At 46.5% G+C, this 21,229-nt stretch overlaps 1 protein-coding gene across 2 annotated transcripts in view; it reads left to right on the top strand.

The window, feature by feature from the left end:
- The window catches only part of LOC139102475 (hepatocyte nuclear factor 6), a 79,806-nt gene that overhangs the window by 42,643 nt on the left and 15,934 nt on the right, over nt 1-21,229 (top strand). The window contains exon 2 of one of the 2 annotated variants that reach the window (XM_070656382.1): nt 7,970-8,042. The exons of the other annotated variant lie outside the window; for it this stretch is intronic. Within the exon in view, the coding sequence (XP_070512483.1) occupies nt 7,970-8,042 (73 nt within the window). The remainder of the gene's footprint in view (nt 1-7,969; nt 8,043-21,229) is intronic. 2 annotated transcript variants of the gene reach the window in all.

Below are 21,229 nucleotides of genomic sequence, written 5' to 3'. Positions count from 1 at the left end.
ACCTTTCAAACAAAGTTAAAACGTACGTCTTGATTGCCCACAAGCGTATCAATCCAAACCGATTAAAAGAAAGATCAACGCGAGTTCGGTGCCTTTTCCTGCTCCTCTCGGTCGAAAAAGTACAATGTCCCTGCCTTCGTTCGGAGGAGAACGATTTATCGCCACGGGCAGCGTACGGCAAGTCGTGCTACGTCGTTGTCGTCGTCGTTGACGATCCGCGACGCAGCGCGATTTCGACATCACGTTCCACGGTGCGCGTCGGCCGTCGTCGTCGTCACCGACGTCGTCATCGTCGTCGTTTTCAATGCATATTAATCATGCGACCCACCTCGCCCAACCCCCGGGGTCGTCGGCGTCGCGCGATCACGGCCATTCATCAAATTGAGGGATTTCGAAATCTGCTACGCAGCAAACTGAAAACCCGGGATGGCAGAACCCGCCGGAAAAACCTGCCAGCGCGACGCGAATCCCGCGTCGCGTTTCCGGTCGATGCACCCGCGGGGCTCCGGCGCCGATAATTAGCGTCCCCCATAGCGCGCGCGGTCTCGTGACGATCGGACTCGCATTTTCGAAAATCGAACTTCGCGAGTGACACTGAGATAAACATAATTAATTAGGTTTTATCTACGCCGAACGGGAACCGATCCGACGAGGAGATCGAAACAGCTTTGAGCAAAAAAAGCGAATCGAGTAAAGGTAGCACGGTAACAAAACGATATGGTGATCTAACATTATTGGGTTTGCTTAGTCGAAAAATTGATCTATGAAGACCGAGTCGAACGTGGTGGGTGTTTGTTTAGCAAGTGCGATGACATTTCTATCGGCTTTATTTTTAGAAAATTCAATTTCCCACGATTTTATATCGCTCACTATAATTATATTATTAAACTAAATACAGAAAGAGTACCGACGGAAATAAAAGTATCGCGGGTGTGATTATAATTAAATAAAAGAGATTGTTTATTAAGCGACAATATTAAATATCGATTATTCCCGACAATCAAAGTTAGTGTACCAACAATGCTGAAAAAATTTGCGAGAACAGCGGCCTGATTTTTGTTAAAAATTCACGATTTCTGACTTGGCGAAGTTGCGGAACTGAAGAGCTCGGTGACGAGAGCGAAGAAAAATTCGGACAGGCGTATCGAGAACTCGGACGAATATCGCCACCAATGTTTTTTTTTTGTTTTTTTGGAAAAAAGAGCCGAGAGCCCGAAATTCGAGATCCTCGCGTAATCTTCACGTGCGGATCGACGTCGCAAGTCGATCCGCTCGATCGGCCGGAACACAGACGACGGCAATAATCGTCGGGCGATTTTCGAGCACACACGAGTTTTCGGATTAGCGGGGCGCGGGCAGAGAGAAGGCGAACAGTACCACCCGCACGGAGGACCCCCCCTTCGCCCTCCTCTCCCATTTTTTCGAAGTCCCCTCGTCACCCTGGCGGATATAAAATAGACGTGGATATTCGAAGTGCGTGTGCGCTATCAGTACGAAAGAGTCGCGTACGCGCGCGCGCGCGCTTGTATGCGTCGCGCGCCACCCCCGCGACGCAAGGTATTGTGTTTATATGCATATATATCGGGGTAAGCCTCCGGACTCTCCCTTGTACTCTAACTCGGCGGCGTTTTCCGATATTCCGGCCGAAACTCTCGACCGAAAAGCCCCGGCCTTCGAATCCGCCGGCTCCCTCCCGCCCTCCCCTCATCCGCGCAGCCTCCCTATCCGCGAGTCGCCGCTCTCTCCCTTTCTCCCTCGCTCGCTCGCGGGGCGACTCTCGTATGCAACGTCGAGCCGTCATATTCGGACAAAATCGAACGTATCCCGCCTAAACGGCTCCGTCTCCACCGTGCGCGGCCATCCTTCCTCCCCTCGCCGTCGATTTTCCTGCCGTCGACGCGGTCGAAATATTTATTATAAGCCCACGAGTCGCGTCCGCTTCCCAAGTTTTATCCACGGCCGCGTATAAGCGCAATCGAACGCGTCGGAATCGTAATTCTTCGCCGCGTCTCTTCGACGAGAATAAATTTTTACGACACCGCTCTTCAAGGGAGTGGAAAAAGGTAGCCTGAATAAGAGCCTGAGACAGAGCGGGGGCGAGTCTCCGCGAGGTGTCCCGCAGCCACCTGTACGTCGAAAAGCGCGGATTTTCCCGATAAACTTTAAGTCGATCTTTCCCTCGAGGAAGCTTCGCGAGGAGAGTTGCCGCTTTACCGTAAATTTTCATTCGGCAACTAAATCTTAATCCCCCTACGAATGGCAAGTTTCGAAGCGACGGCAAGTGAGAAGAGAGAGCGATAGGGAGGGAAGGTGGAGGAAAAGGCCGCCGCTCGAAAACCAGAATTCCGTCTATTTTCGACCGCGCGGGATCGGTCGTCAAAGGGTGCCTCCACCATTTCGCTTGCAAATTATTCCGTAACCTTTGATTCCTCTCGTCGCCTTTTTCCGCAGTCTCTCTTTTTTCAAGGCTCGTCCCTTTGTTTATCCGCGCTCACGTCATTATTGACTCGACAGTCAGAAAGAAACGCGGTCGGCCCCGCGCGCGCGCTATTTGCTCTTATTAATAGCACACGGCGGCGGCGTGCCGGCGTCACCCCGCGGCGCTATGAAAGTTAAATTAAATTTTCGATGGTAATGAAATCAGCACAATCGAGCCGGCCGGTTCGGACGACAAGCGGCCGATCGCGAATCAATCGGCGGCGATCGACGAGATGATCCAAGGATACCCTCTCTGATTCTCGGTCCAAAGAGATTAAAGGCGAAGGGTCGAAGGGGGTCAGGCGGCGAAAAGGGGGGCGGTGGGTTGGGGCAGGCTGGGGGAACGGGGGGAAAAAGCCCGAACGCGGCCCGTTCCCGTCGACTGACGCAACGGTCGCTCTCGCAAAGGATTTATCCGCGAAACGCCGTTCCCTTCCCTTTCTTTTTTTTTCTTTTTTTTTTCTCTACCTACGCCCGTTGCAGAATTGAAACACAGTAATATGTTATTGGTAAGCTCTTCCTTTTACATCGGCAAGCGCCAATAAATGCTGCAGACAGGTTAACGAACCGGCCGCAGAAGACAGGGAAATATGGCGCGAGAGCGCGCCTACGAGGGGATGGTGGAAGAGAAAGACAGGCGGATAGACATTGCGCGGAAAAAGATAGAGGCAGGAGGAAAAGGAGGAAGAGACTCGGATGGTGAATAGGTACCTCGAGTTTGAACCAAAGAGAGAGAGAGAAAGAGAGAGAGAGAGACAGAACCATCGCTCGCCGCCCATCGTCACGATAGAGGTGGCATCGCTAAACTGTCGACTTCGAGCTTTTAATTCGCGATCAAAGGACCGTAACGATCCGTCGGTGCCCTCTCTCAGCGCCGGCCACTCTTTCCGACGTCAAAATTACTTTTAAATTCCCAACCTTCCTCCCCCCGGGCTCGCCCTCTACTCCACGCCGCTTCGAAGTCCGCCCACACTACCCTAGTGGATGCACCGGGCGCTCTCTCCTCACCCTTCGCTTTTCTCTGTCCGCGACCGACCGACCACTTTGCCGCTTTATAGCGTATGCGGATGCGCCATGGCGGCGGCGGCGGCGGTGGTGGTGCCAGCGGACGCAAGCCATGAAACGAATTCGGGCGTCGCTTAAGAAAAAAAGAGGATAACGCCGAACAGGTGGTTCCGTCAAAGGTAATCGACTCTCTCTCTCTCTCTCTCTTTCCTTCTCGTTCTTTTCCCTCTACCGCCGATGGGATTTGAGAATGGTGCAAGAGAAATTCGTGCCAGCGAAGTGCAGGGTAGATAGAAGAGACGAGGAGTGTAATAATGACATTTCATTTCTCCTGTTTCAAGGAGAATTCGGGATTCCATTACGGTCTCGGCCTCCTTCTCCCCTTCAGAATTTTTCAACTCCGGAAAGATTCTAAACAGCGCAAACTCTTCGCGCGTCAGATATTTTTTTTTACGGATTTGCAACGTCGGTTCTTGACTTATTTCGATTGGTAATTAAATGCATAAACTCTCGGAATTCAGTCGTATCTTCGGACGTAGAAAAGAAAGACAGAATAATTTCTTGTAAAAAAAAAGGGGTACCGGAAGCCCTTCTAAATTCCGTCTGAAAAGAAACCGAGAAACTTCAGGCTATCGGAGAAATTTCCGTAAATTTCCTCTAAAGAAAAATCCAAAGAAATTAAAGTAATTAATTTTCTACTTAAATTACGTCTAACTTTTTTCAATTTTGTCATTTGCATCTGATAAACTATCTTTAATCACGATCGATCGGGACGCGCGGAAAAATTTTGCGAGCAGGCTATTTTTCAATAATCAAAGGGCATTTAGCGATCTTTTGTGCTATTCGCGTTCGGAATATCGAAGAGCGGCGAGCGTCACGCGAAGCCGCTGATACGATACGCTTCGCCGGTATCAAATTAAAAACGCAAATGGATGCATTTAAAACGCATCGCTATTCTTTCGCCGTCTTGGGAATGAGAAATTACACTTCTTCGCCCGGATATTTTTGCCGAAACGCTGAGACGACAAAATGACGGCTGTAATCGTCCGAGGTCGGATCGCGCGGTGATGGACGCGAAGTTTGATTTTTTTATCGCTTCCACGGAGATAATCGGGTCGCGCGTCGCGAGCAAAGAAGGGACTCTGAAAAATAGTCCCGACTTCTTATTCTGTCCCTCCGCCTTTCTCACGCTCGCGTTCATCTCCATCGTACGTATTTTCGACTCGTAGGACGACAGAAATGACAAGCGCTTCGATCGTTTGCGTCCCGCTGGAATCGAGCGGTGCGTTATTACGCGGACAAGATTAGTCACGACGCAATAAATAAGTCCGCGGACTTTAATTAGCAATCAGCAGCCATTGATTTCGCATTTAATTAAATCGCCGTTGGCCTCGCTGAACGAGTAACCGTGTCGGAGACGTATAAAACTCTATAAGATTATGCCACCGCAACGAAATACTTTCGGTATACATATTAAACGAAAGATAATGTAAATTCAATCGTAAGACAACTTCTCAAGATAAAAAACTTAAAATAATATATAAAAAAACTATGCCTCAAATTCAACATCTAATTACATCTAAATAATTGTAGGTTTTATTAAACTTAGGAAATATACTAAATAATTTAATGATGAAAATGATGCCGCATTTCTCTCTCGATCGCGCAATTAATCAAAGCGTTATCGGCGATTTTCCGTTTTCTATCACGACGCTTGGTTTCTCCGCAGTCGAACGAGGTAACAATTAATACATCGCGATGGCAACGACGGTAATTTCACGGACATTAAATCTACAAATCAGATACATGATAATTTTAAAAATAAGAACGGTTGTTAAGACACGCCATATCGATTCGGCTCGGCGATTCGATAATGCTCCGGGCGACTAATCGGCGTGGAGCGAGTTCCAAAAAGCTTCCCGATCGCACGGAGCCCACTCCGCCCTTTCCCGACATTCTTTTTTCCCCCCCTTTTTTTTTTTAATTTTTTTTTGCCTTTCTCTTTAATCGTCCGTCTCCCGAAAAAAAAAGAGACGAACGCAGGCGAAAATATATCGGCTGCGAGTGCACGAGCGCGACGAGCATCCCGCGCAACGCGGACGGAGAACGCGCGCGCAACGAGAACGAGGACGACGATGAGGACGAGCAAATCGCCCGGCCCCGACAGATATTCAGCTCTTTTTATTCCCGCTTACGTCCGTTTACGTCCCCCCGATCGCTTTTCGCGTGGACTAAATACGGCGTGCGTTAACAACGCCGAGCATACGTGTGTGTTACACCCACACACGCGCTCCCACAGCCGCGCACACATTCACACGTACACACGCACAGGCGCGCTCCTCGCATCCTCCTATCGAATATAAGAGCATATAACAATTTTCTTTTCAGGATCAGGGCGTCCTCGAGTATCCGCGAGGCGTAATAAAAGTATCGTGTTACGCGCTGATAATCGCAGCCAACAAATCGCAAATTACTTTATGCCCGAAGCCTCCGCGGATTCTCGAAGACGCTCGACCGGAAGCGAACGCCTGGACGACGGAATCCCACTGGCGCTTCGGGGTTCAAAAATCCACGGATTCCTCGAATCCCGCGGAATGTCCGCGTGGTTCTGGAATTCACGGATTTTTAGATACACGATCTCTTTTTCCTCTTGGACCGTCGAGTCGAATTTCAAAATTCGCGCGCCGTCGGACACCAAGTCCTCAAGTCCCGGAGGGTTCCTCGGGCCCGTGTGGATCTCCGGATCCCACATAGGCACCGAGAGAAAGTGGTCGCTGAATCAAGAGAGCTTGACCGATCGTACCGGACGATAGATCAGAGAGAGGACCCTCGAATTCTCTCCGCTTTCGCGAAGCGGCCGCTCGGTTCGGCTCGTTGATTTCGTTTCGAATTTAGAGTGGACTTCTACCCGTAGTTTGGTACCCCGAGGCAAGGAGAGCGACAGGTCCGTTCGCGCCGAGGGCCACTTGATTTGCGTTTCTTGTTCTCTGATCGACGCAGCGTCCCTCTTTATTTCGATGGCGAGCAGACTTAACGGTCCCACCACGGGTCCCTACGATTTCTCTTTCGTCGCCAATTTAATTCCCCGGTGGAATGAAAAAAAGACGAGGAGAATAAATTAGAAGAAAAAGGAGAAAAAAAAACAGAAAGAGAAAGCGACGACGGGGCAGCGCGGTTTACTTAAGATGTTACAGCCGCCTGTGGTCAGCCGAGAAGTAAGAAGTTACGGCCGCTGATATGGCCAGACATGGAATAAGGAGTTACGGTCGTGTTCGATCAGAAAAGGTCAGAGATACGGTTTTAATTTCACGGTTCATTTATCGTGTTTGTACTTTTATTTAAAAATCATGCATTTCGATTAATTAACTAAAAAAAATTCTTTATATCAAATTTTTATTTCTAGAATCCATTCTTTTTTTCGTTCGAACCGTAAAGAGAGATTCGTGCGAGGTGAATCACGTCTTTATCGTTCTCAATCGCGATTATTGAGTCTAAATACATGTCGCGAAGTACGCCGTCGCTTTCTCTGCCGGGCGGCGGAAGAGAATGCGAAAGAAAAGAAAAAAAAAAAATCGACGACAAGAGATTCGTGCGCATCGCCCCGACTTAAGAGACAAAGACGGAGTGAGAGATAAGAGACGAAGTGTCGGGACAATGTAAAAAGAGGAAAGGAGAATGCAGGACGGAGAAGAGAAAGCGGCGACAAGAGAAACGGCGACTTGAAGAAGGAGAAAAAACGGAAGGATCGCCGTCGGATAATTAAGCAGCTGTCCGCAAATTCGGTCCCGATGGAAAAATCTTTCCTCGCGGTATTTCGCGGCACAATCGCCAATTGGCCGAATAAAATTTTTATCGTGCGTTTGTTGCGCTACCTCTCGAATTCATTCACGCTACATATACCGAAGGTCTGATACGGCGTTTTCTACGACGACAGCGGCTAGCGTACGTAACCCTAGGAGGCAGAGACAAGGGATGAGAGAACGGGGGGAAATCAGTCATCGGCAAACCGGCCGGCGCGGTACATACATGCGGCACATGTGAAACTCGACGCACACGACTCTAAAATCACGTTCGCTAGCTGCCATCGACGCAGCCAACGCCTTATCTGCTTTCAAGCGTACATTCCCGAAGGGTTGTATGTCGGCTCAGCTATTAATCTCTAATTTAATGGCATCGCGAACGAAGGTTCTTTTCCTATAAGACCGATTTACGCGCCGTAATATAATTATCCGACGGCGTTTCACCGTGAATCCGGTCGAATTAATTCTACAAAGGCGACCAGAGAGAATGAGAGAGAGAGAAAGGGAGAGCGAAAGAAAAAAAAGAACAAGAGAAAACGAGAAAGAGAGAGAAAGAGAGAATGAAACGATCGCAAGTAGAAAAAAAATTAAAAAAATAAAAAAAAAGTCGCCTTCTCCGTTTCTCATCGTCTCGTCGAAGGCCGTCGTCCGTCCCTGACCCTACCAAAGTGTGTTTTGCATTGCAGACTACCAGATGCGCAATGTTAACGTGAGATCGGTCAACTCTAAACGAAGGAAAACACCCTCCTCTTCCTGCTTGTGAGTCTCTCAGTTTCGGTGTTTCGTAAATAATTCCACCTATGATAACCACACATGTTTCTGAAACCAGATTACTATGACATTGTTGTAATGGTTCGAGATTACATTGACCTTTGACCTTTGTCTTTATATATCACACGAACACGCATACACAGGAACACACAAACACGCAAGAATGCGCGCGTGGGTGGAAGGAAGTGTTGTCCCTTTTCTTTTTTTTCGTTTCGCTTTTGAGACCCTTCTCCTTCGCGACTCTCCCTATCCCCGCCCCGAAGCAGAAAAATCGTCGATCAACCCTTTTTCTCCAGAAAAATCTTTCTCCTCGAAATTGATGGTGTATCAAAATTCAGCGTCGAGAAATATCGCGTTTTATTGCGAGTCGAATCTGTCGAAGCGGCGACGGCAAAATGCCGCCCGGGCAAAATAAAATCCGTTAGAAGTAAACGCTGCCGTCGCTTTGCTTTGAACAGAATTCGTTCCCGGTGGAACGCGATTCTACATAATCGAATATCATCACCCGACGAAAAATACCGATACCGCGTTTTCCCACCACCCGCCTCCTCTTCCAATTTCTTTTTTTCGAAGGTACGGGCTTCTCTCTGCTCACGCGAAGACACTTAGCCGATGACATTAAACACGACTTGCCTTTGCGTTTTTTGGTTCAGTCAGTTCGTTCTCCCGTCCCATTGATTCGCTCCCCCGGCTGAGTATTTTTCGTCAATTGCTTTCGATTGACTGACTGATGGATGAATCGATCGATCGGCCTCATGCATATGTACAGATATTATATCTACGTTTTATAGGCGCAGCTTCTTTCTTCTTCTTTTCGCCCCACCGTTCATTGTTTGTTTTTCTTTTTCTCTCGCATTTTTGGTTTGTCTTCAATTTCCATGCAGCCGCCGCTCGAGCGAGGAAAATCGGTATCGATGCGGGAAAACGAAGCCATTTTTCGCGCGCGATTTCCAAAGGGAGAAGGACGTAAGAAGCCGGAAAGACCAGAAAAATAGCGGCGTCGCGACGCGACGCGACGTGACGCGACGCAGGCGTACGCTGTGTCGTTATCGTCGTCGTAGTCGTAGTCGTCGTACGCCACGATTTTTCCACGCGAGCTCCATCGGATTCGGGAGACCGGGGGGAGAATCGAGCTCGGCTGGAATCGTGTCCGGAAGTCGACGGATGTGCCGCGACCGCAGGCCTCGGTCGCGGGACATCTTCCTTCGGCACGTCTTCCGCGGAGACGCGAATCTCCTCGGCTTCGCGCTCAGGGAACTCGGCTCCCTCGTTTTTTTTTTGCGTATTCTCGTGGAAATGCCCCCAACCATTTTCCTCAACGCGACATAAATCTTTTCCGCTGGAATTTCAAATCGAAAATATTTCGCGTGCTGTCTATCTCTTTCTCTTTCTTTCTCTCTCTCTCGCTCTCTCTTTCTCTCTCTCTCTTTCAAAAGACAGAAAGAGAGACTCGTCGTATTTAATTGGTATTTTACGAATTTGCCGAGACTTATCTGCCGCGAGAATCTTGGTTGAATTTATTCGCATGGGGAAACGTGCGGGTGTCGGAACAAACGGACGAACGAAGAAACAAACGCGGGGATACATCTTCGCGCGCGCGAGAGGGAAGGGGGATTAAAAATTAATCGGGAATAACGGTACGGTACAAAACGGACACGGGGAAGGGCGAGCGATGGCTGGCTGCATTTATACATTATGACTGAGTTCTGTTTGCGTTGATTTAGCTGTGCGACCAGCATCGACAGCTCTCGAAAAAGGCAAGCGAATCTCACATGGGTGGGAAAAATATACATATATACAATGAATATCCATGCACGCTCGCTGTACCTGTATGAACCGTATATACATATATATCTATATATATATACATACGTGATTATGGCCTCTATATACCCATCCGCCTACATATTATATATATATATATATACCGTATCTTGCTGCTGCTTCTTTAAACGTAAGCTTTAGATTAAAGAGAAACAGAACAGCACACAACAAACAGCCATACAACACTACAACGATCCCAGTCGTATGTATATGTGACTAACCATTACAAGCAATTCCGAAAAACAAGGAAATATACCAGACAAGTGACACACGTACGGAGGCATTTTATTGAGAAGACGCTCGAGCCGCTGCTGTTGGACTGATAGAGAGGGTTGAGAAATAAAAAAAAAATAAAAAAAAAATAGTAAAAAGAAGGGTGGAAATGGGGAAGAAAGGAAAGGCCGACGGATGGAAAGAATAAAAAAAAAAAGGGAGAAAAGCGAGCGCTCTGTTTCGAGGATTAACAGGGAACCGTATTCCAAATTGAATCGGCAACATTCAATTAGTTCTTTGACCCTTTAACTGGCCCGAGAAACGGATCTCTTACACCGAACGGGGATCGCGCGGCTCGGGACTCGAGATCAATTGTAACTTTCGATTTTTCGCGACAGACGACGCCAAGTGCTCCTTATTGCCTCAGGGTTTTAAGGATGTACCGCAAGTAGAATTTGATTCCAAATGCTGTTCGAAATCTTCGTCGAATTCGTTTTCTTTCATATAGTTTTAGAATTTCTACTTGTATTCTCGATCAAATGTATGATAGCGGCATTAAACTTCGTCGGTACTCAACCGTCGTACTTGCGATACATTCGTCACGTTTGAGGCAAAACACGCATTCGACCCGTAGCTAAACGCGCGTGGTTTTTCAGTTGCGAAAAATCGCCGCCCCAAAAATCGCAATTAATTTTCAATTCAGTTCTTTTTCGCAGCTTTTTTTTCACTGTTCGTTTACCTGTTTCAAATTTTTATTTCTTTTTTTCTTTTTTTTTTCTATAATGTACAACTAAAATAAAATTACGTTCGGAATCGTAAGTGTACAATTATAAGTGTAATACAAGACACAACGCCGATTAATTAGGCTCACGGTCGCGTTCACAGATCTCCATCGCGAAGGGACGTGCTTCTTCTGACGTGCCTAATCCAGGTTAAAATTGATCGCGTTGAGCGCTGGAGCGATGAAGGGATCCAGTTAAAGGGTTAATCCGCGCCCGCGAAATTCAGCTTTCGCGATTTTTACGGGTAACCTCGTCGCTACCGAGCAGCCACACTCTAAATTCGAAACCAAATATGCGAATCGGAAAGAGAGACCACGAAGAAAAAGTGGAGGAGAGAGAAAGAAAGAGAGGAAAAGAGGATGAAAGAGTGCATGTGAGCGAGCGAGCGAAAGGGGGAGAGAGGGGAGGGGAGATTACACGCAGCAAATCACAGGGCGATCGGATTGATCCGACTTGACGTGGACACGATCGCTCGCGACAGGGGCGTGAAATGTCCGCCTGTCATTGGCAGGGTTGTTTCTTGGTCACTTTGCACTCGACTCTCGGCTACCCTCGATTAACGCTTTCGGCTCGGTATTTTCCCCGCCCGAAAATTAAGTCTGCGGATGTGTGTCGGGTTAAGGGTTTTTTTTTTTGTTTTTTTTTTCTCCCCTTTTTTTCGCGAGACGAAGTGTAAAGCGCGCACCCACGCGCTTATCGGGACGACCCTGCGAATGACACCGGAAGTGGGTGGTATTGGCTATCGATGATACTTCACCGGGATTAAATATGCATCGTCCCTTCTCGGATGATCTATATTTACTCGCTCGACCGAATTATTAATAATTATATAGTTCCACTTTAACGCCGCGAGTTCGTAAAGGTATACCGGACCTTTGAAGAAATCCTCTCAAACTAATTTAAGCGTAATTATCTTTGCATCGAAAAGAGATCTAAATACCTTTCATTGCATTAAATACTTTGAAACAAAAGTCACGGGAGCTCTATTTTTCATTAAAATTTGCGTTTAATGTTTCGAAATAAAAAGCAGCAGAGGTTTATAGTTTCTGTTAAAATTTAATTGTGTATCACAAATTACAATCTTGACGAGGTAAAAGTTAGTCATGTTTTTTTTTTTTTTCTTTTTCTTTAATGGATAATTAGAGCAAGATGTCGAGACAAATCGCAGACAATGCCACCCACGTGAGAAGAGTTCACGCGAGAGAAATAAAAATTTTCTTTCGTACATCTAACCGTGGAAAGACGACCGCTCTTCCATTCTACAGAAAGCCATATATCCTCGCCGTCGAAAGGGAATGGTTCGAAAACGAAAATTGTGGCGAGCACATGTTTATCGGCAGCGGCAAATAATTAAGTTAATGACGACCCGCTGAATGATGTAACGCAGCAAATGGCGTATTGAATAATTACCGTGACCTATGAGAAAACCGAATTGATCCTAACGCACTCGCCGCCGCTCGCTGTTAATTGGTTTCCGCGTTTTCATTAATTTTTAACGCCTCATAACCATAATTGGTGTTTACCGAGTTTATCATTTCTGCTACGTGGAAACTTCAACGCGCAAATCGTACCTACTCACGTTCGTCGTTCACCTTTATTTTATCGAAGAATCAAAGATTTATATATACGTACGTACATTTATATACTCTTATATACTTTTACGTATGTAATACACTGTACGATCACGTGTCATAAATTTTATCTTTATTGCATAAATTACATTGAACGAGTACGCGACGTATTTCAGTATGTTAACAACGGAACGGCGGAATATTTTTTTGTTAATATTGACAAAAGGATGAAAACGTCACATTTTTCCGCCGCGGTTCGCGGCATGACCTTTTCTCTCGTCACTGGCGATTCTACAAATGAATTTTCCTATAACGCGGGGTGATTAACGTTTTCTGTAGCATGGAAGACGCGTCTGTCCGCCGACGATGATGATGCACGATTGTCGATGTATTTCAAGCAAAACCGCTCGAGATTTGCGGCAAAACGCTGTGACACGACGATTCTGTATCGGTTTGCCGATAAGTAGCGTACTGGTTTCCGGTTTCATTCACAATGATATTAATCCGATCCGTTTATTTCGGCCGGCCAGTACTCCCGGGCAACATGAGCGCGTCGAATTAGTACGCCGGTGAAACGTGACTTTAATAACACAACACGCTGATGACACGAAATGACGGTCATACCTCTTTTCATTCTTTTTCTCTCTCTCTCTTTCTCTTTCTCTCTCTTTCTCTATTTTTTTTCATTTTTGTATTTTTAATGTGCGACAAATGTGAGAGGTTATCGCTCGAACACGCGAATATCACAGAATGAGAATGTTAATAAAAACGGTTACATGCGCCGCGTGTGTTAGAACGCGAATAATGGATATCGTTTGCCGTTGAAAATATATTGCGAATTTACGTTGTTAACTTCAATCGTGGACTCTTATTCAAGAATTTGTCTAGACCGCGGCGCAACGTTTTAGGAATCCTCTGTTCCATTCGTACGGATTGACTTGTCGAAAACGAGATAATCCTTCGGGCACGATTGGACAATGAATGAGCCCTTTGCCGTCACGATTCGGGGACGTGCACGAATCGACGTTCTTTTAGCAACGATAGTCACGATCACGTTTCTGTGAAGGTTACGATCGATCCCGTCATCCATGCGCTCATTCGATCAGGAGTAAGCACGAAGCCACGCTGTGACACACATGCGCATACACGTACACACACACACGTACAAATCATATCAGGAGACCCACGTGACATGCACGTACGCAAAATTGTGAATTATCAAAAGTACATTTCACCGATCTGTTTGACGTGCAGATCGAGCAAGAACCGAACACGAAATTTGGCTGAAATTATTTGCGAAGAAACGAAACGAAATTTCGCACTCATTAGTAACGAATGTTCAAGCTCGCGCGGTTGAAATACATCGGCAAAAAATAAAAAAAAATAAATAAAAAATAAATAAAAATAAAAAGAGAGAATCCCCGAAACACCCTTACGATCGCAAGCACCCCTCGCGATCGGTCGACCGATCGCGTACGAAAAATCACGAAAATGTCAAAGATCGAAGACGCTGTAATGTTAACGCTCGCGTTTGGCGCCGTGAATAACGTTTTACGAGCGAGGATCACGAGGGGTGCGCGTTTTACGCAATTGAGAGTTGCATTGCCCAAGGAAGAGTGAGGGAGAGCGCCTTTTACGGAGTAAAAATGGAATAAAGAGAGATTGAAAACCAACCGAAAAAGAGGGGGGGGGAGGGAAGGGAGGGACGATACGGCCGGTCAGTCGGTTTTTCAAAGGTAGAGAGATGAATTTCTCAATAAAACGCCACCGGGCTGTATATCTCAGTCAATATATCTATATCTCTATATATATATATCTCTAAATATATATTATATATATATCTATATTAGTAGTACATATACTGCATGGCTAACATATACATATTACGTAATTCACGAGAGTGACTCTAACGAAGGTTTTCCCCTCCGTTCTGCGTCTTCGGGTCTATCCTCCGTCGCGCCCTACGTGCCGGCAAAGGGCGTAGGTGTGCATCGCGTCGAGTCCGAAAAGAATGACGTTTCGCTGCAGGAGGCAAAAGGGTAGTCGGGATAATTCAAAACAACTGAAAGGGGGGAGGTGGCCGCGCGCACCCGCCACGAGGGTGTCCCTGAAACGAAAATAGCTTCGCCACAAGCGAGCGACGCAAGAGCGTTGTGTGCCGTTATCATCGTCGCGAGAGTGCAACGCTGCATACACACATACACAGGCCGAGAGACAAAAGCGCGTGCGCACGCGAGGCCGACACACGCCCGTGCATGTGTATGTATATGCACGTTGCACACGCGCGCGGTAAGACCGGCACACGAGCGACCGAAGGTGTTCTGACGTGAGGCAATTTATTTATTTCCAAGCCCGGGAAATATTGCTCCAATGCGAAATATGACAATCCCGCGATATCTCCAGCTGTCAAACGCGTCTTCGTCTCCCTTTTTTTTTCCCCTTTCTCCGTTTTACCGAAACGCGACGCGCTGCCCTCATGCGCATTAATGTGATTGTCGGGAAGCACCTTGCTACATTTAAATTTCCATTTTCGTTTGACTTAAGATTGACAAAAAAAAAAAAAAAAAAAATCTGACAAATATCAAGAGAGATAAAAGAAATAAAAATTGAAAAGTTGGACTCGTTACAAATTAATGAATGTTTCGCATTGTGTTCAATATACAAGCTAAAGGCCAATCTACTGCTAAAAATAAATTTTTCTTTCTTCGTAAATTGCAGCTCGCGTCAGAGCCTTTTCATGCTGTTTAAAGAATGAAAACCGCGGGACACCTCAGCGGGTCGCGCGACCACGATCCTTTCGTGGTGAATCCGACGACGGCGATTCGAAAGTTTGTTACGTTGCTGCGACATGGAAACGAGGCCGGGGAACGAGCGGCGCGATGACGAGCGGCCAACACACGTGGCGGCCCGCGGCGCTCTCGTTTCCGATGCCCTTCTCTGTCTCTCGCGTCTTTGTCCTTAGACCTTAGAACACGACACGAAGACGTACACACGGGGAAAAGTGATCTTTAGACGAACTGCCGCCGCGCCAGGCGTCGACCAGTTCCACTGCCGCCTGCGCGCGCCTAACGACCTTAACGCGGAGAACGGCCCTCGTAACTGGAGCGCTTAAACATCGGGACGCGTTGCGTTTCTCCAAAATCGTAACGCATTCTCGCGGCGATTCAATCTCGATAATTCATTCCGCGTAATTTACAACGTACGTTTATGAGAGCGGCCAGACCGGACGACAAGCAACGGGATCGATGGTCGGCAGGCGAGCGTAGGGTTTGTCGACGCATGGCGATGGGAATGCGATGTCTCGATAGACGCGAGCATCTTGCTGCGTGCAGAACCCTCCCCAACCCCTCGCCAGACAAATTCCCACGACTAGAGTTGAAAATTACCAACCTTACTTAGCTGTTAAATGGATTGACAAATAGCCCTTGAGGTGTAGTACTTGCCCCCGCCCGCCCACCCCTCTTGCCCTAAAAACCAGCCCGTAATCTGTTAGTCAAAACTGAATCTCCCGCCCCCTTCCCCTCGCCCCGTTCTTCAACAAGACAAAGCATGAATGTCGAGAGGAAGTCGAGCACAGATACAAGTACAGTCTCATCCGCTGGTTACACTCGGCGCGTACCTACACCACAGCGAGCGAACGGCGACGCTGTGGAACATTGTGTGTTAAAAAAAGTACAAACTCGATTTTCCGCACCGTCCTTAATTCACATCTCCGACAGGCGGCGATCACCAATGAGCGAGTTCTACGAAACGCAGCCCCCGCGTTCCGCGATGTGAATTCGGGGCGCAGCGGACGTCACACACTCCCCCTTTTGAGGTCACTGGACGTAACACGAAATATGCATAATGTTTAATTACATTTAGGTGCAATATGCGACTCGTGCGCACGTAAACACACGTAAGTATTAACGACGTTCGTTACGTATTCTCGACATTTCGCGATTTACATACTGGGCCGCCTTCTCCCCCCCTTGCCCCCCACGCTTCTGTTTGCGCGCTCTGATATTCGCCGCGTGAATTAATGATTGACTTACGCGTTAATCTGTAATTAACATAGCCGTGAATGCGTTTCGGCGGGATTATAATCGCTTTAAACCGGAATACACCCGCGGGTGATTGGGCTGATTTATAACTTTTCGCGACCGTGCTGCATCATATACGCGTCGAGTTTCTCCCGTGCACAAGTGCCACGTATATCAAGTGAAATGTAACAGCGATTACGAAACACCCGTGACTGCCGAAAAAAATTTATTTTACTACGACGCGGTGTAAAGACATAAAATCAATCAATCGCCGATTCAAAACTCACCGCAATTTTTCTTAAAAACAGGCAGGGCGTGCGCGCGTGTGTGTATGTGCGTGTGTGTATGAAGGTGTGTATTTAAAAGAATGAAAGTATGAATTTCTTTTATTTTCAGATCTCGGTTTTATAACTATCGCAGAACTGTCCCGCTCCATTCCTCAAGTGGAATAGCTACGTGTCCGCACGAAATTACAAAAAATGCGTGCGCATTCGTATTTTCATTATAAATTTAAATAAATGTCCGCCGGTAATCCCCGCCGCTGGCGAATAAAACGTCATCTCCGAAATCGTCGATTCCGCCCTTTCGAGGACCGGTAGGGGGCGGGAAAGAATTAGAGACATCGGGGGTGGTAGGCCGGGAAGGGGAGGAAAGCGCGGGACTGCCCGACGTAGGGTGGCAGGAGCGCGAAGGGAGGAACACGAAATGGGACACCGCGAATATCGCCGGCCGGCGCGGCGGTGGGCGCGCCGGGCAATAAGCAATAAAATCGAATCACCGCCATAAATCTCGACGAAGCGAGAAAATTCGAAAGAAGCTGGCCGCGTTCGCGGACACCGGCCGTAGAATGCAGAATTCTGCTCGAGTAGAGCTCGACGGGACGCCGATCGGCATCGCGTACGCAAGCAAGATTCGTAGATTTTCGAACGATTTTCATTAGAACACGCGAGTCATATTTCACGTTTGGTCATCTATCAAAATAAAAAAAAAATTTTTAAGTGAAAATGTCAATTCTGTCAATTATTTTAAATCTATCGCAAAATTAATAACTTCAAAATTAATAATCAAAATGCATTTATATTTCAAAGTCTTAGAGTCGCGATTTAATAGAAAAATTTCCAAACTGTTCGTAATGGCAATTTTGAAAAATTTAAGCGTGCATAAAAAATTATCAAAAACAATATACTTTTAGCTCCTCGTATTTGAAACATTGCAGTTTTGTCCTTTATTCGCGAATTAATGTTCTAGATTTTAATTTATTTCAATCAACGTTTCTTCGAATAAAATTTTTCGAGGCAGTTCCGAGACACCGTGTATAATCGACGAGCGAGGGTGAAGGGTGACCGCGTGCGTGTATTATTTTATTATATATATATCAAGGGGCTATTGAGGCCACGTGACGCCAGCGGACGGGTACGCTCGCTCGGGAACGAGATCGCAATCATTCTTGAGTTATTCCAAACAGCGGCTCGAGTTCTCCGCTCTCGAGTATGTGGGTGAACGTGCCCACCGTGTCCGCCGATCCCCCCCCCTCGCCTCACCCTCGAGTGACAAACTCGATTTTGATTGGAAAACGAAGCAATCCGCGGAGCTGGCTAGCCCGGCTACCTACATCACCCCGGTATATTAGCCCTCGAGAACCGACGTCTTCTCAAGTCAACTCGAGCCACTCGGCGAGCCTCTCGATAACGAAATTCACCTTCGACAATTATTTCAACAAACTGCCCGCTATCCACTACCTATCTTTTTAAGAATAATATCGCAAACTCGCAGAGTTCTTAGCGACCTCGTGAAAAAAAATCTTCGCCGCTCGGTTTTTCCGGAACGCGGTTCTCTTGCCGGTTAATTAACCTCACGATTGGGACTACATTTAACGTGAACGACGGCACGGACAAGACGCGCTTTCTCGAGATGCATCTTCCGGTGAGGTGCATTTTGCAACCTTTTGACCCACGTGGAGCTTGTCGCGGCGCGCTGTTCGAGCAAGCACCGTCTCTTCGGCGAGGCACAAAGCATCGAGAGCATCCCTGCCGTCACTTCCGCTTTTGTTACGTTCGTATGCAACGCGGGTACATGTATGTGTACGTGTGTGTGCGCACGGCGTTTACAAACACACAGATGCACATACACGCAGATCGCGGTGCATCGTCGTCGACTTTGAACCACGTTCGATTAAGCCCCACCGATACGCTCGCTCGCTCGCTCGCACGCGCGCGCGCGCTTACGTACTCCATCAGATTTTTCACGCGGTCTGATTGGCCGCTGTTGCACGGGGCCGTACGTCAAAGCGACCGTGTCGTTGACAAACTCACCCGATATATGTATGCCGACCACCCCCGGCCGCGGTACACCCTCGATTTTATTGTTTCCCTAATTCTAGCTCGGGTATTTTTAAACTCGTCTTTCCATCCCGACTCGTCGATTCCAAATAAACACATTAAACTCCAACGACCCGTCCTTAACTCCGAGATTTTTTATTTTCCCATTTTCTTTTTTCTTCTATTTGGACTCGCGGCATCGATTTTATTAAAATAAATTCTAGCGAAGAGGGCTCGCTATTTTATTCAACGTCTCCCGGAAACTTGACGTTAAATTAAAATAATGTTTAGTAGATTCATTGAATTTTGTAGCCCCCCTCGGATTCTTAAATTTTTTCCGCGCCGCGTGTCTCGTCCCTCCGTGTCCGCGACGGTATCGCTCCTCGCGATCGACGGTTCTCGTAAAATGCAAAGTGCAAGTGTAACGCCGTCTGAATTATTTTCCGAAAACACTTCCGGGCGCGCCGTTAATGCTTTATCTCGATGCAGCGAGAATCGCGAGTGTACGTCCGCTTGTTTGACACAGCCTCAAATTTTCGCGAGACATCGCGTCGAGAGAGCGTATCTCCGTGGTGAATATAAACTTTTCAACGTGGAATAGATGCCCTATAGGTTGCACGTAAAACTAAGTTACGGTTACGAAATTTATACGCTCTGGCACGCGACTAACGAATCGAATCTCGAGAGTTTCGAAAAATATTAACGACGATGCGCATTAAATCTGCAATCGCCAATAAAGCGAGAAATGAAATTGACGGGATTCTATAATTTTTCAAATTAATTGTTACGTTACTTAAACGTCTATTAAAAGCGCCGTTGACACGGCTTGTAATTTTTCTCTCCAATTGAGATCAGAAGTATCCCGCGAGATCGATTTTTATTTTCATACCGCGATGCAATCAATTCTCAATAATATGCAATAATTTGGCAGAATCAACAATACGGGCAATTATTTCCCCTCTCTCCACTCTTTTATTCTAATTTGTTGGCAATTTCCGACCGCATTCACAACTCGTTGTTCCCCAAATATATGATCTTTGATTAAAGTGCGAAAGTGAAATTACGCGCGATACACAACGATAGATATGAATGTTTTATGACTGATAAAATAATTTGATAACATTTTATTAAACGCGTCAATAATTTCTCAGCAATTTGGTCGCTTCGTTCCTAGCTGCAATGTTATGTACTTTAGTAAAAAAAAAAAAAAAAAAAAAAATACAATCGACCTAATTAATGAACTTTAGTGAATAATTTTTTTTTCTTTAATTTAATAATAAAAAAAATAAAAATTAATTGCTTGTAAAGTAAAATAAATGTTTTAGAAATAAATTGTATTTCCCTTAAAATTTCAATATTAAAGTTTCATAAATAGTTATAAAATAATAAAAAAAAAAATATTCACATTTTGTTTTAAAATCCGTGATCTCACTCTCCGATTAAAAATTTTCGTAATATAGATTTGCAATCGTCGGATAAATAAATCGTCTCGATAGTCGGAAAAGGCGCACAAAGTGCCTCATGGCTCTTACAAGTCGATCATCGATGTGACTCGTGATCTCTTCTATTTCTCCTTTTCCCTCCCTTTCTTTTCTCTTTTTCACTCCGTCTCTTTCTCTTTGTTTTCCGCTCCCAAAGCTCCGGGCAATAATGAACGCGTCAATTTTCTATCTCGTCCCATCCGCTCGCCCTTACTGCTCTCCCCCGTTCCCGCGACGAAGCTGTTCCTATTTTCTCGTGCAATTTTTTTCTTCCAACTCCTTTCACCCGTTATCGGCCGCTTGCTAATGGCACGCGATTGCCTTTCCCGTTTATCCGGAACGGCGTTCCCGCGTCTGACCGGCGGGCCTGCGGAGTGCCGCTCATATCCGCGAGCTGCGCCCTACGCGATCGTGTCGGCGACACGCGCGAGCCCCATCCTGACGTTTCATTTCTCGCGACGCGGATCGACATTCGGCCCCTTGTGTTCTCTCTCCTCCACCTCCCCGTCGCATCCGCGAACGTTCAGCCAACGGCACGTTGCGAAATTAGCCCTTCACGAGCGGCAGCGAACGAGGGAAATTCTTTTTTTTTTTTGCGCGTTTCTCTCATTTTTTTTTTTTTTTTGTCCCCACGACCTCTCTATTTTCCATTAATTTCCGTATAGCTTTCGCGTCCGACAGCACTTAAACTTTGCTTTTGCTCCCTGACAAACCGTGTCTTCCTTTTGTAAAACAAATATCGGAATGATTTATTTATTCGAGTCGGAAAAGAGAAAAAGAAAGAGCGCGTACGTGCGTGTCGTCTCACATCGAACTGTCGCCTTCCGTGAAAGAGTTGAATCTTTTGGAATCATCTTGTAGGACTTTAAAAATTCAATAAAAACCTCACGAACGGACGAAGGGATCTTAAATATAACATTCCCTGCAATTCGACATATCCCATCGATATCCCATCGCGGGGACG

This window comes from Cardiocondyla obscurior, linkage group LG05, assembly GCF_019399895.1.
Source record: "Cardiocondyla obscurior isolate alpha-2009 linkage group LG05, Cobs3.1, whole genome shotgun sequence".
NCBI lineage: Eukaryota > Metazoa > Arthropoda > Insecta > Hymenoptera > Formicidae > Cardiocondyla > Cardiocondyla obscurior.
This window is presented reverse-complemented; position numbering and strand designations above follow the sequence as displayed.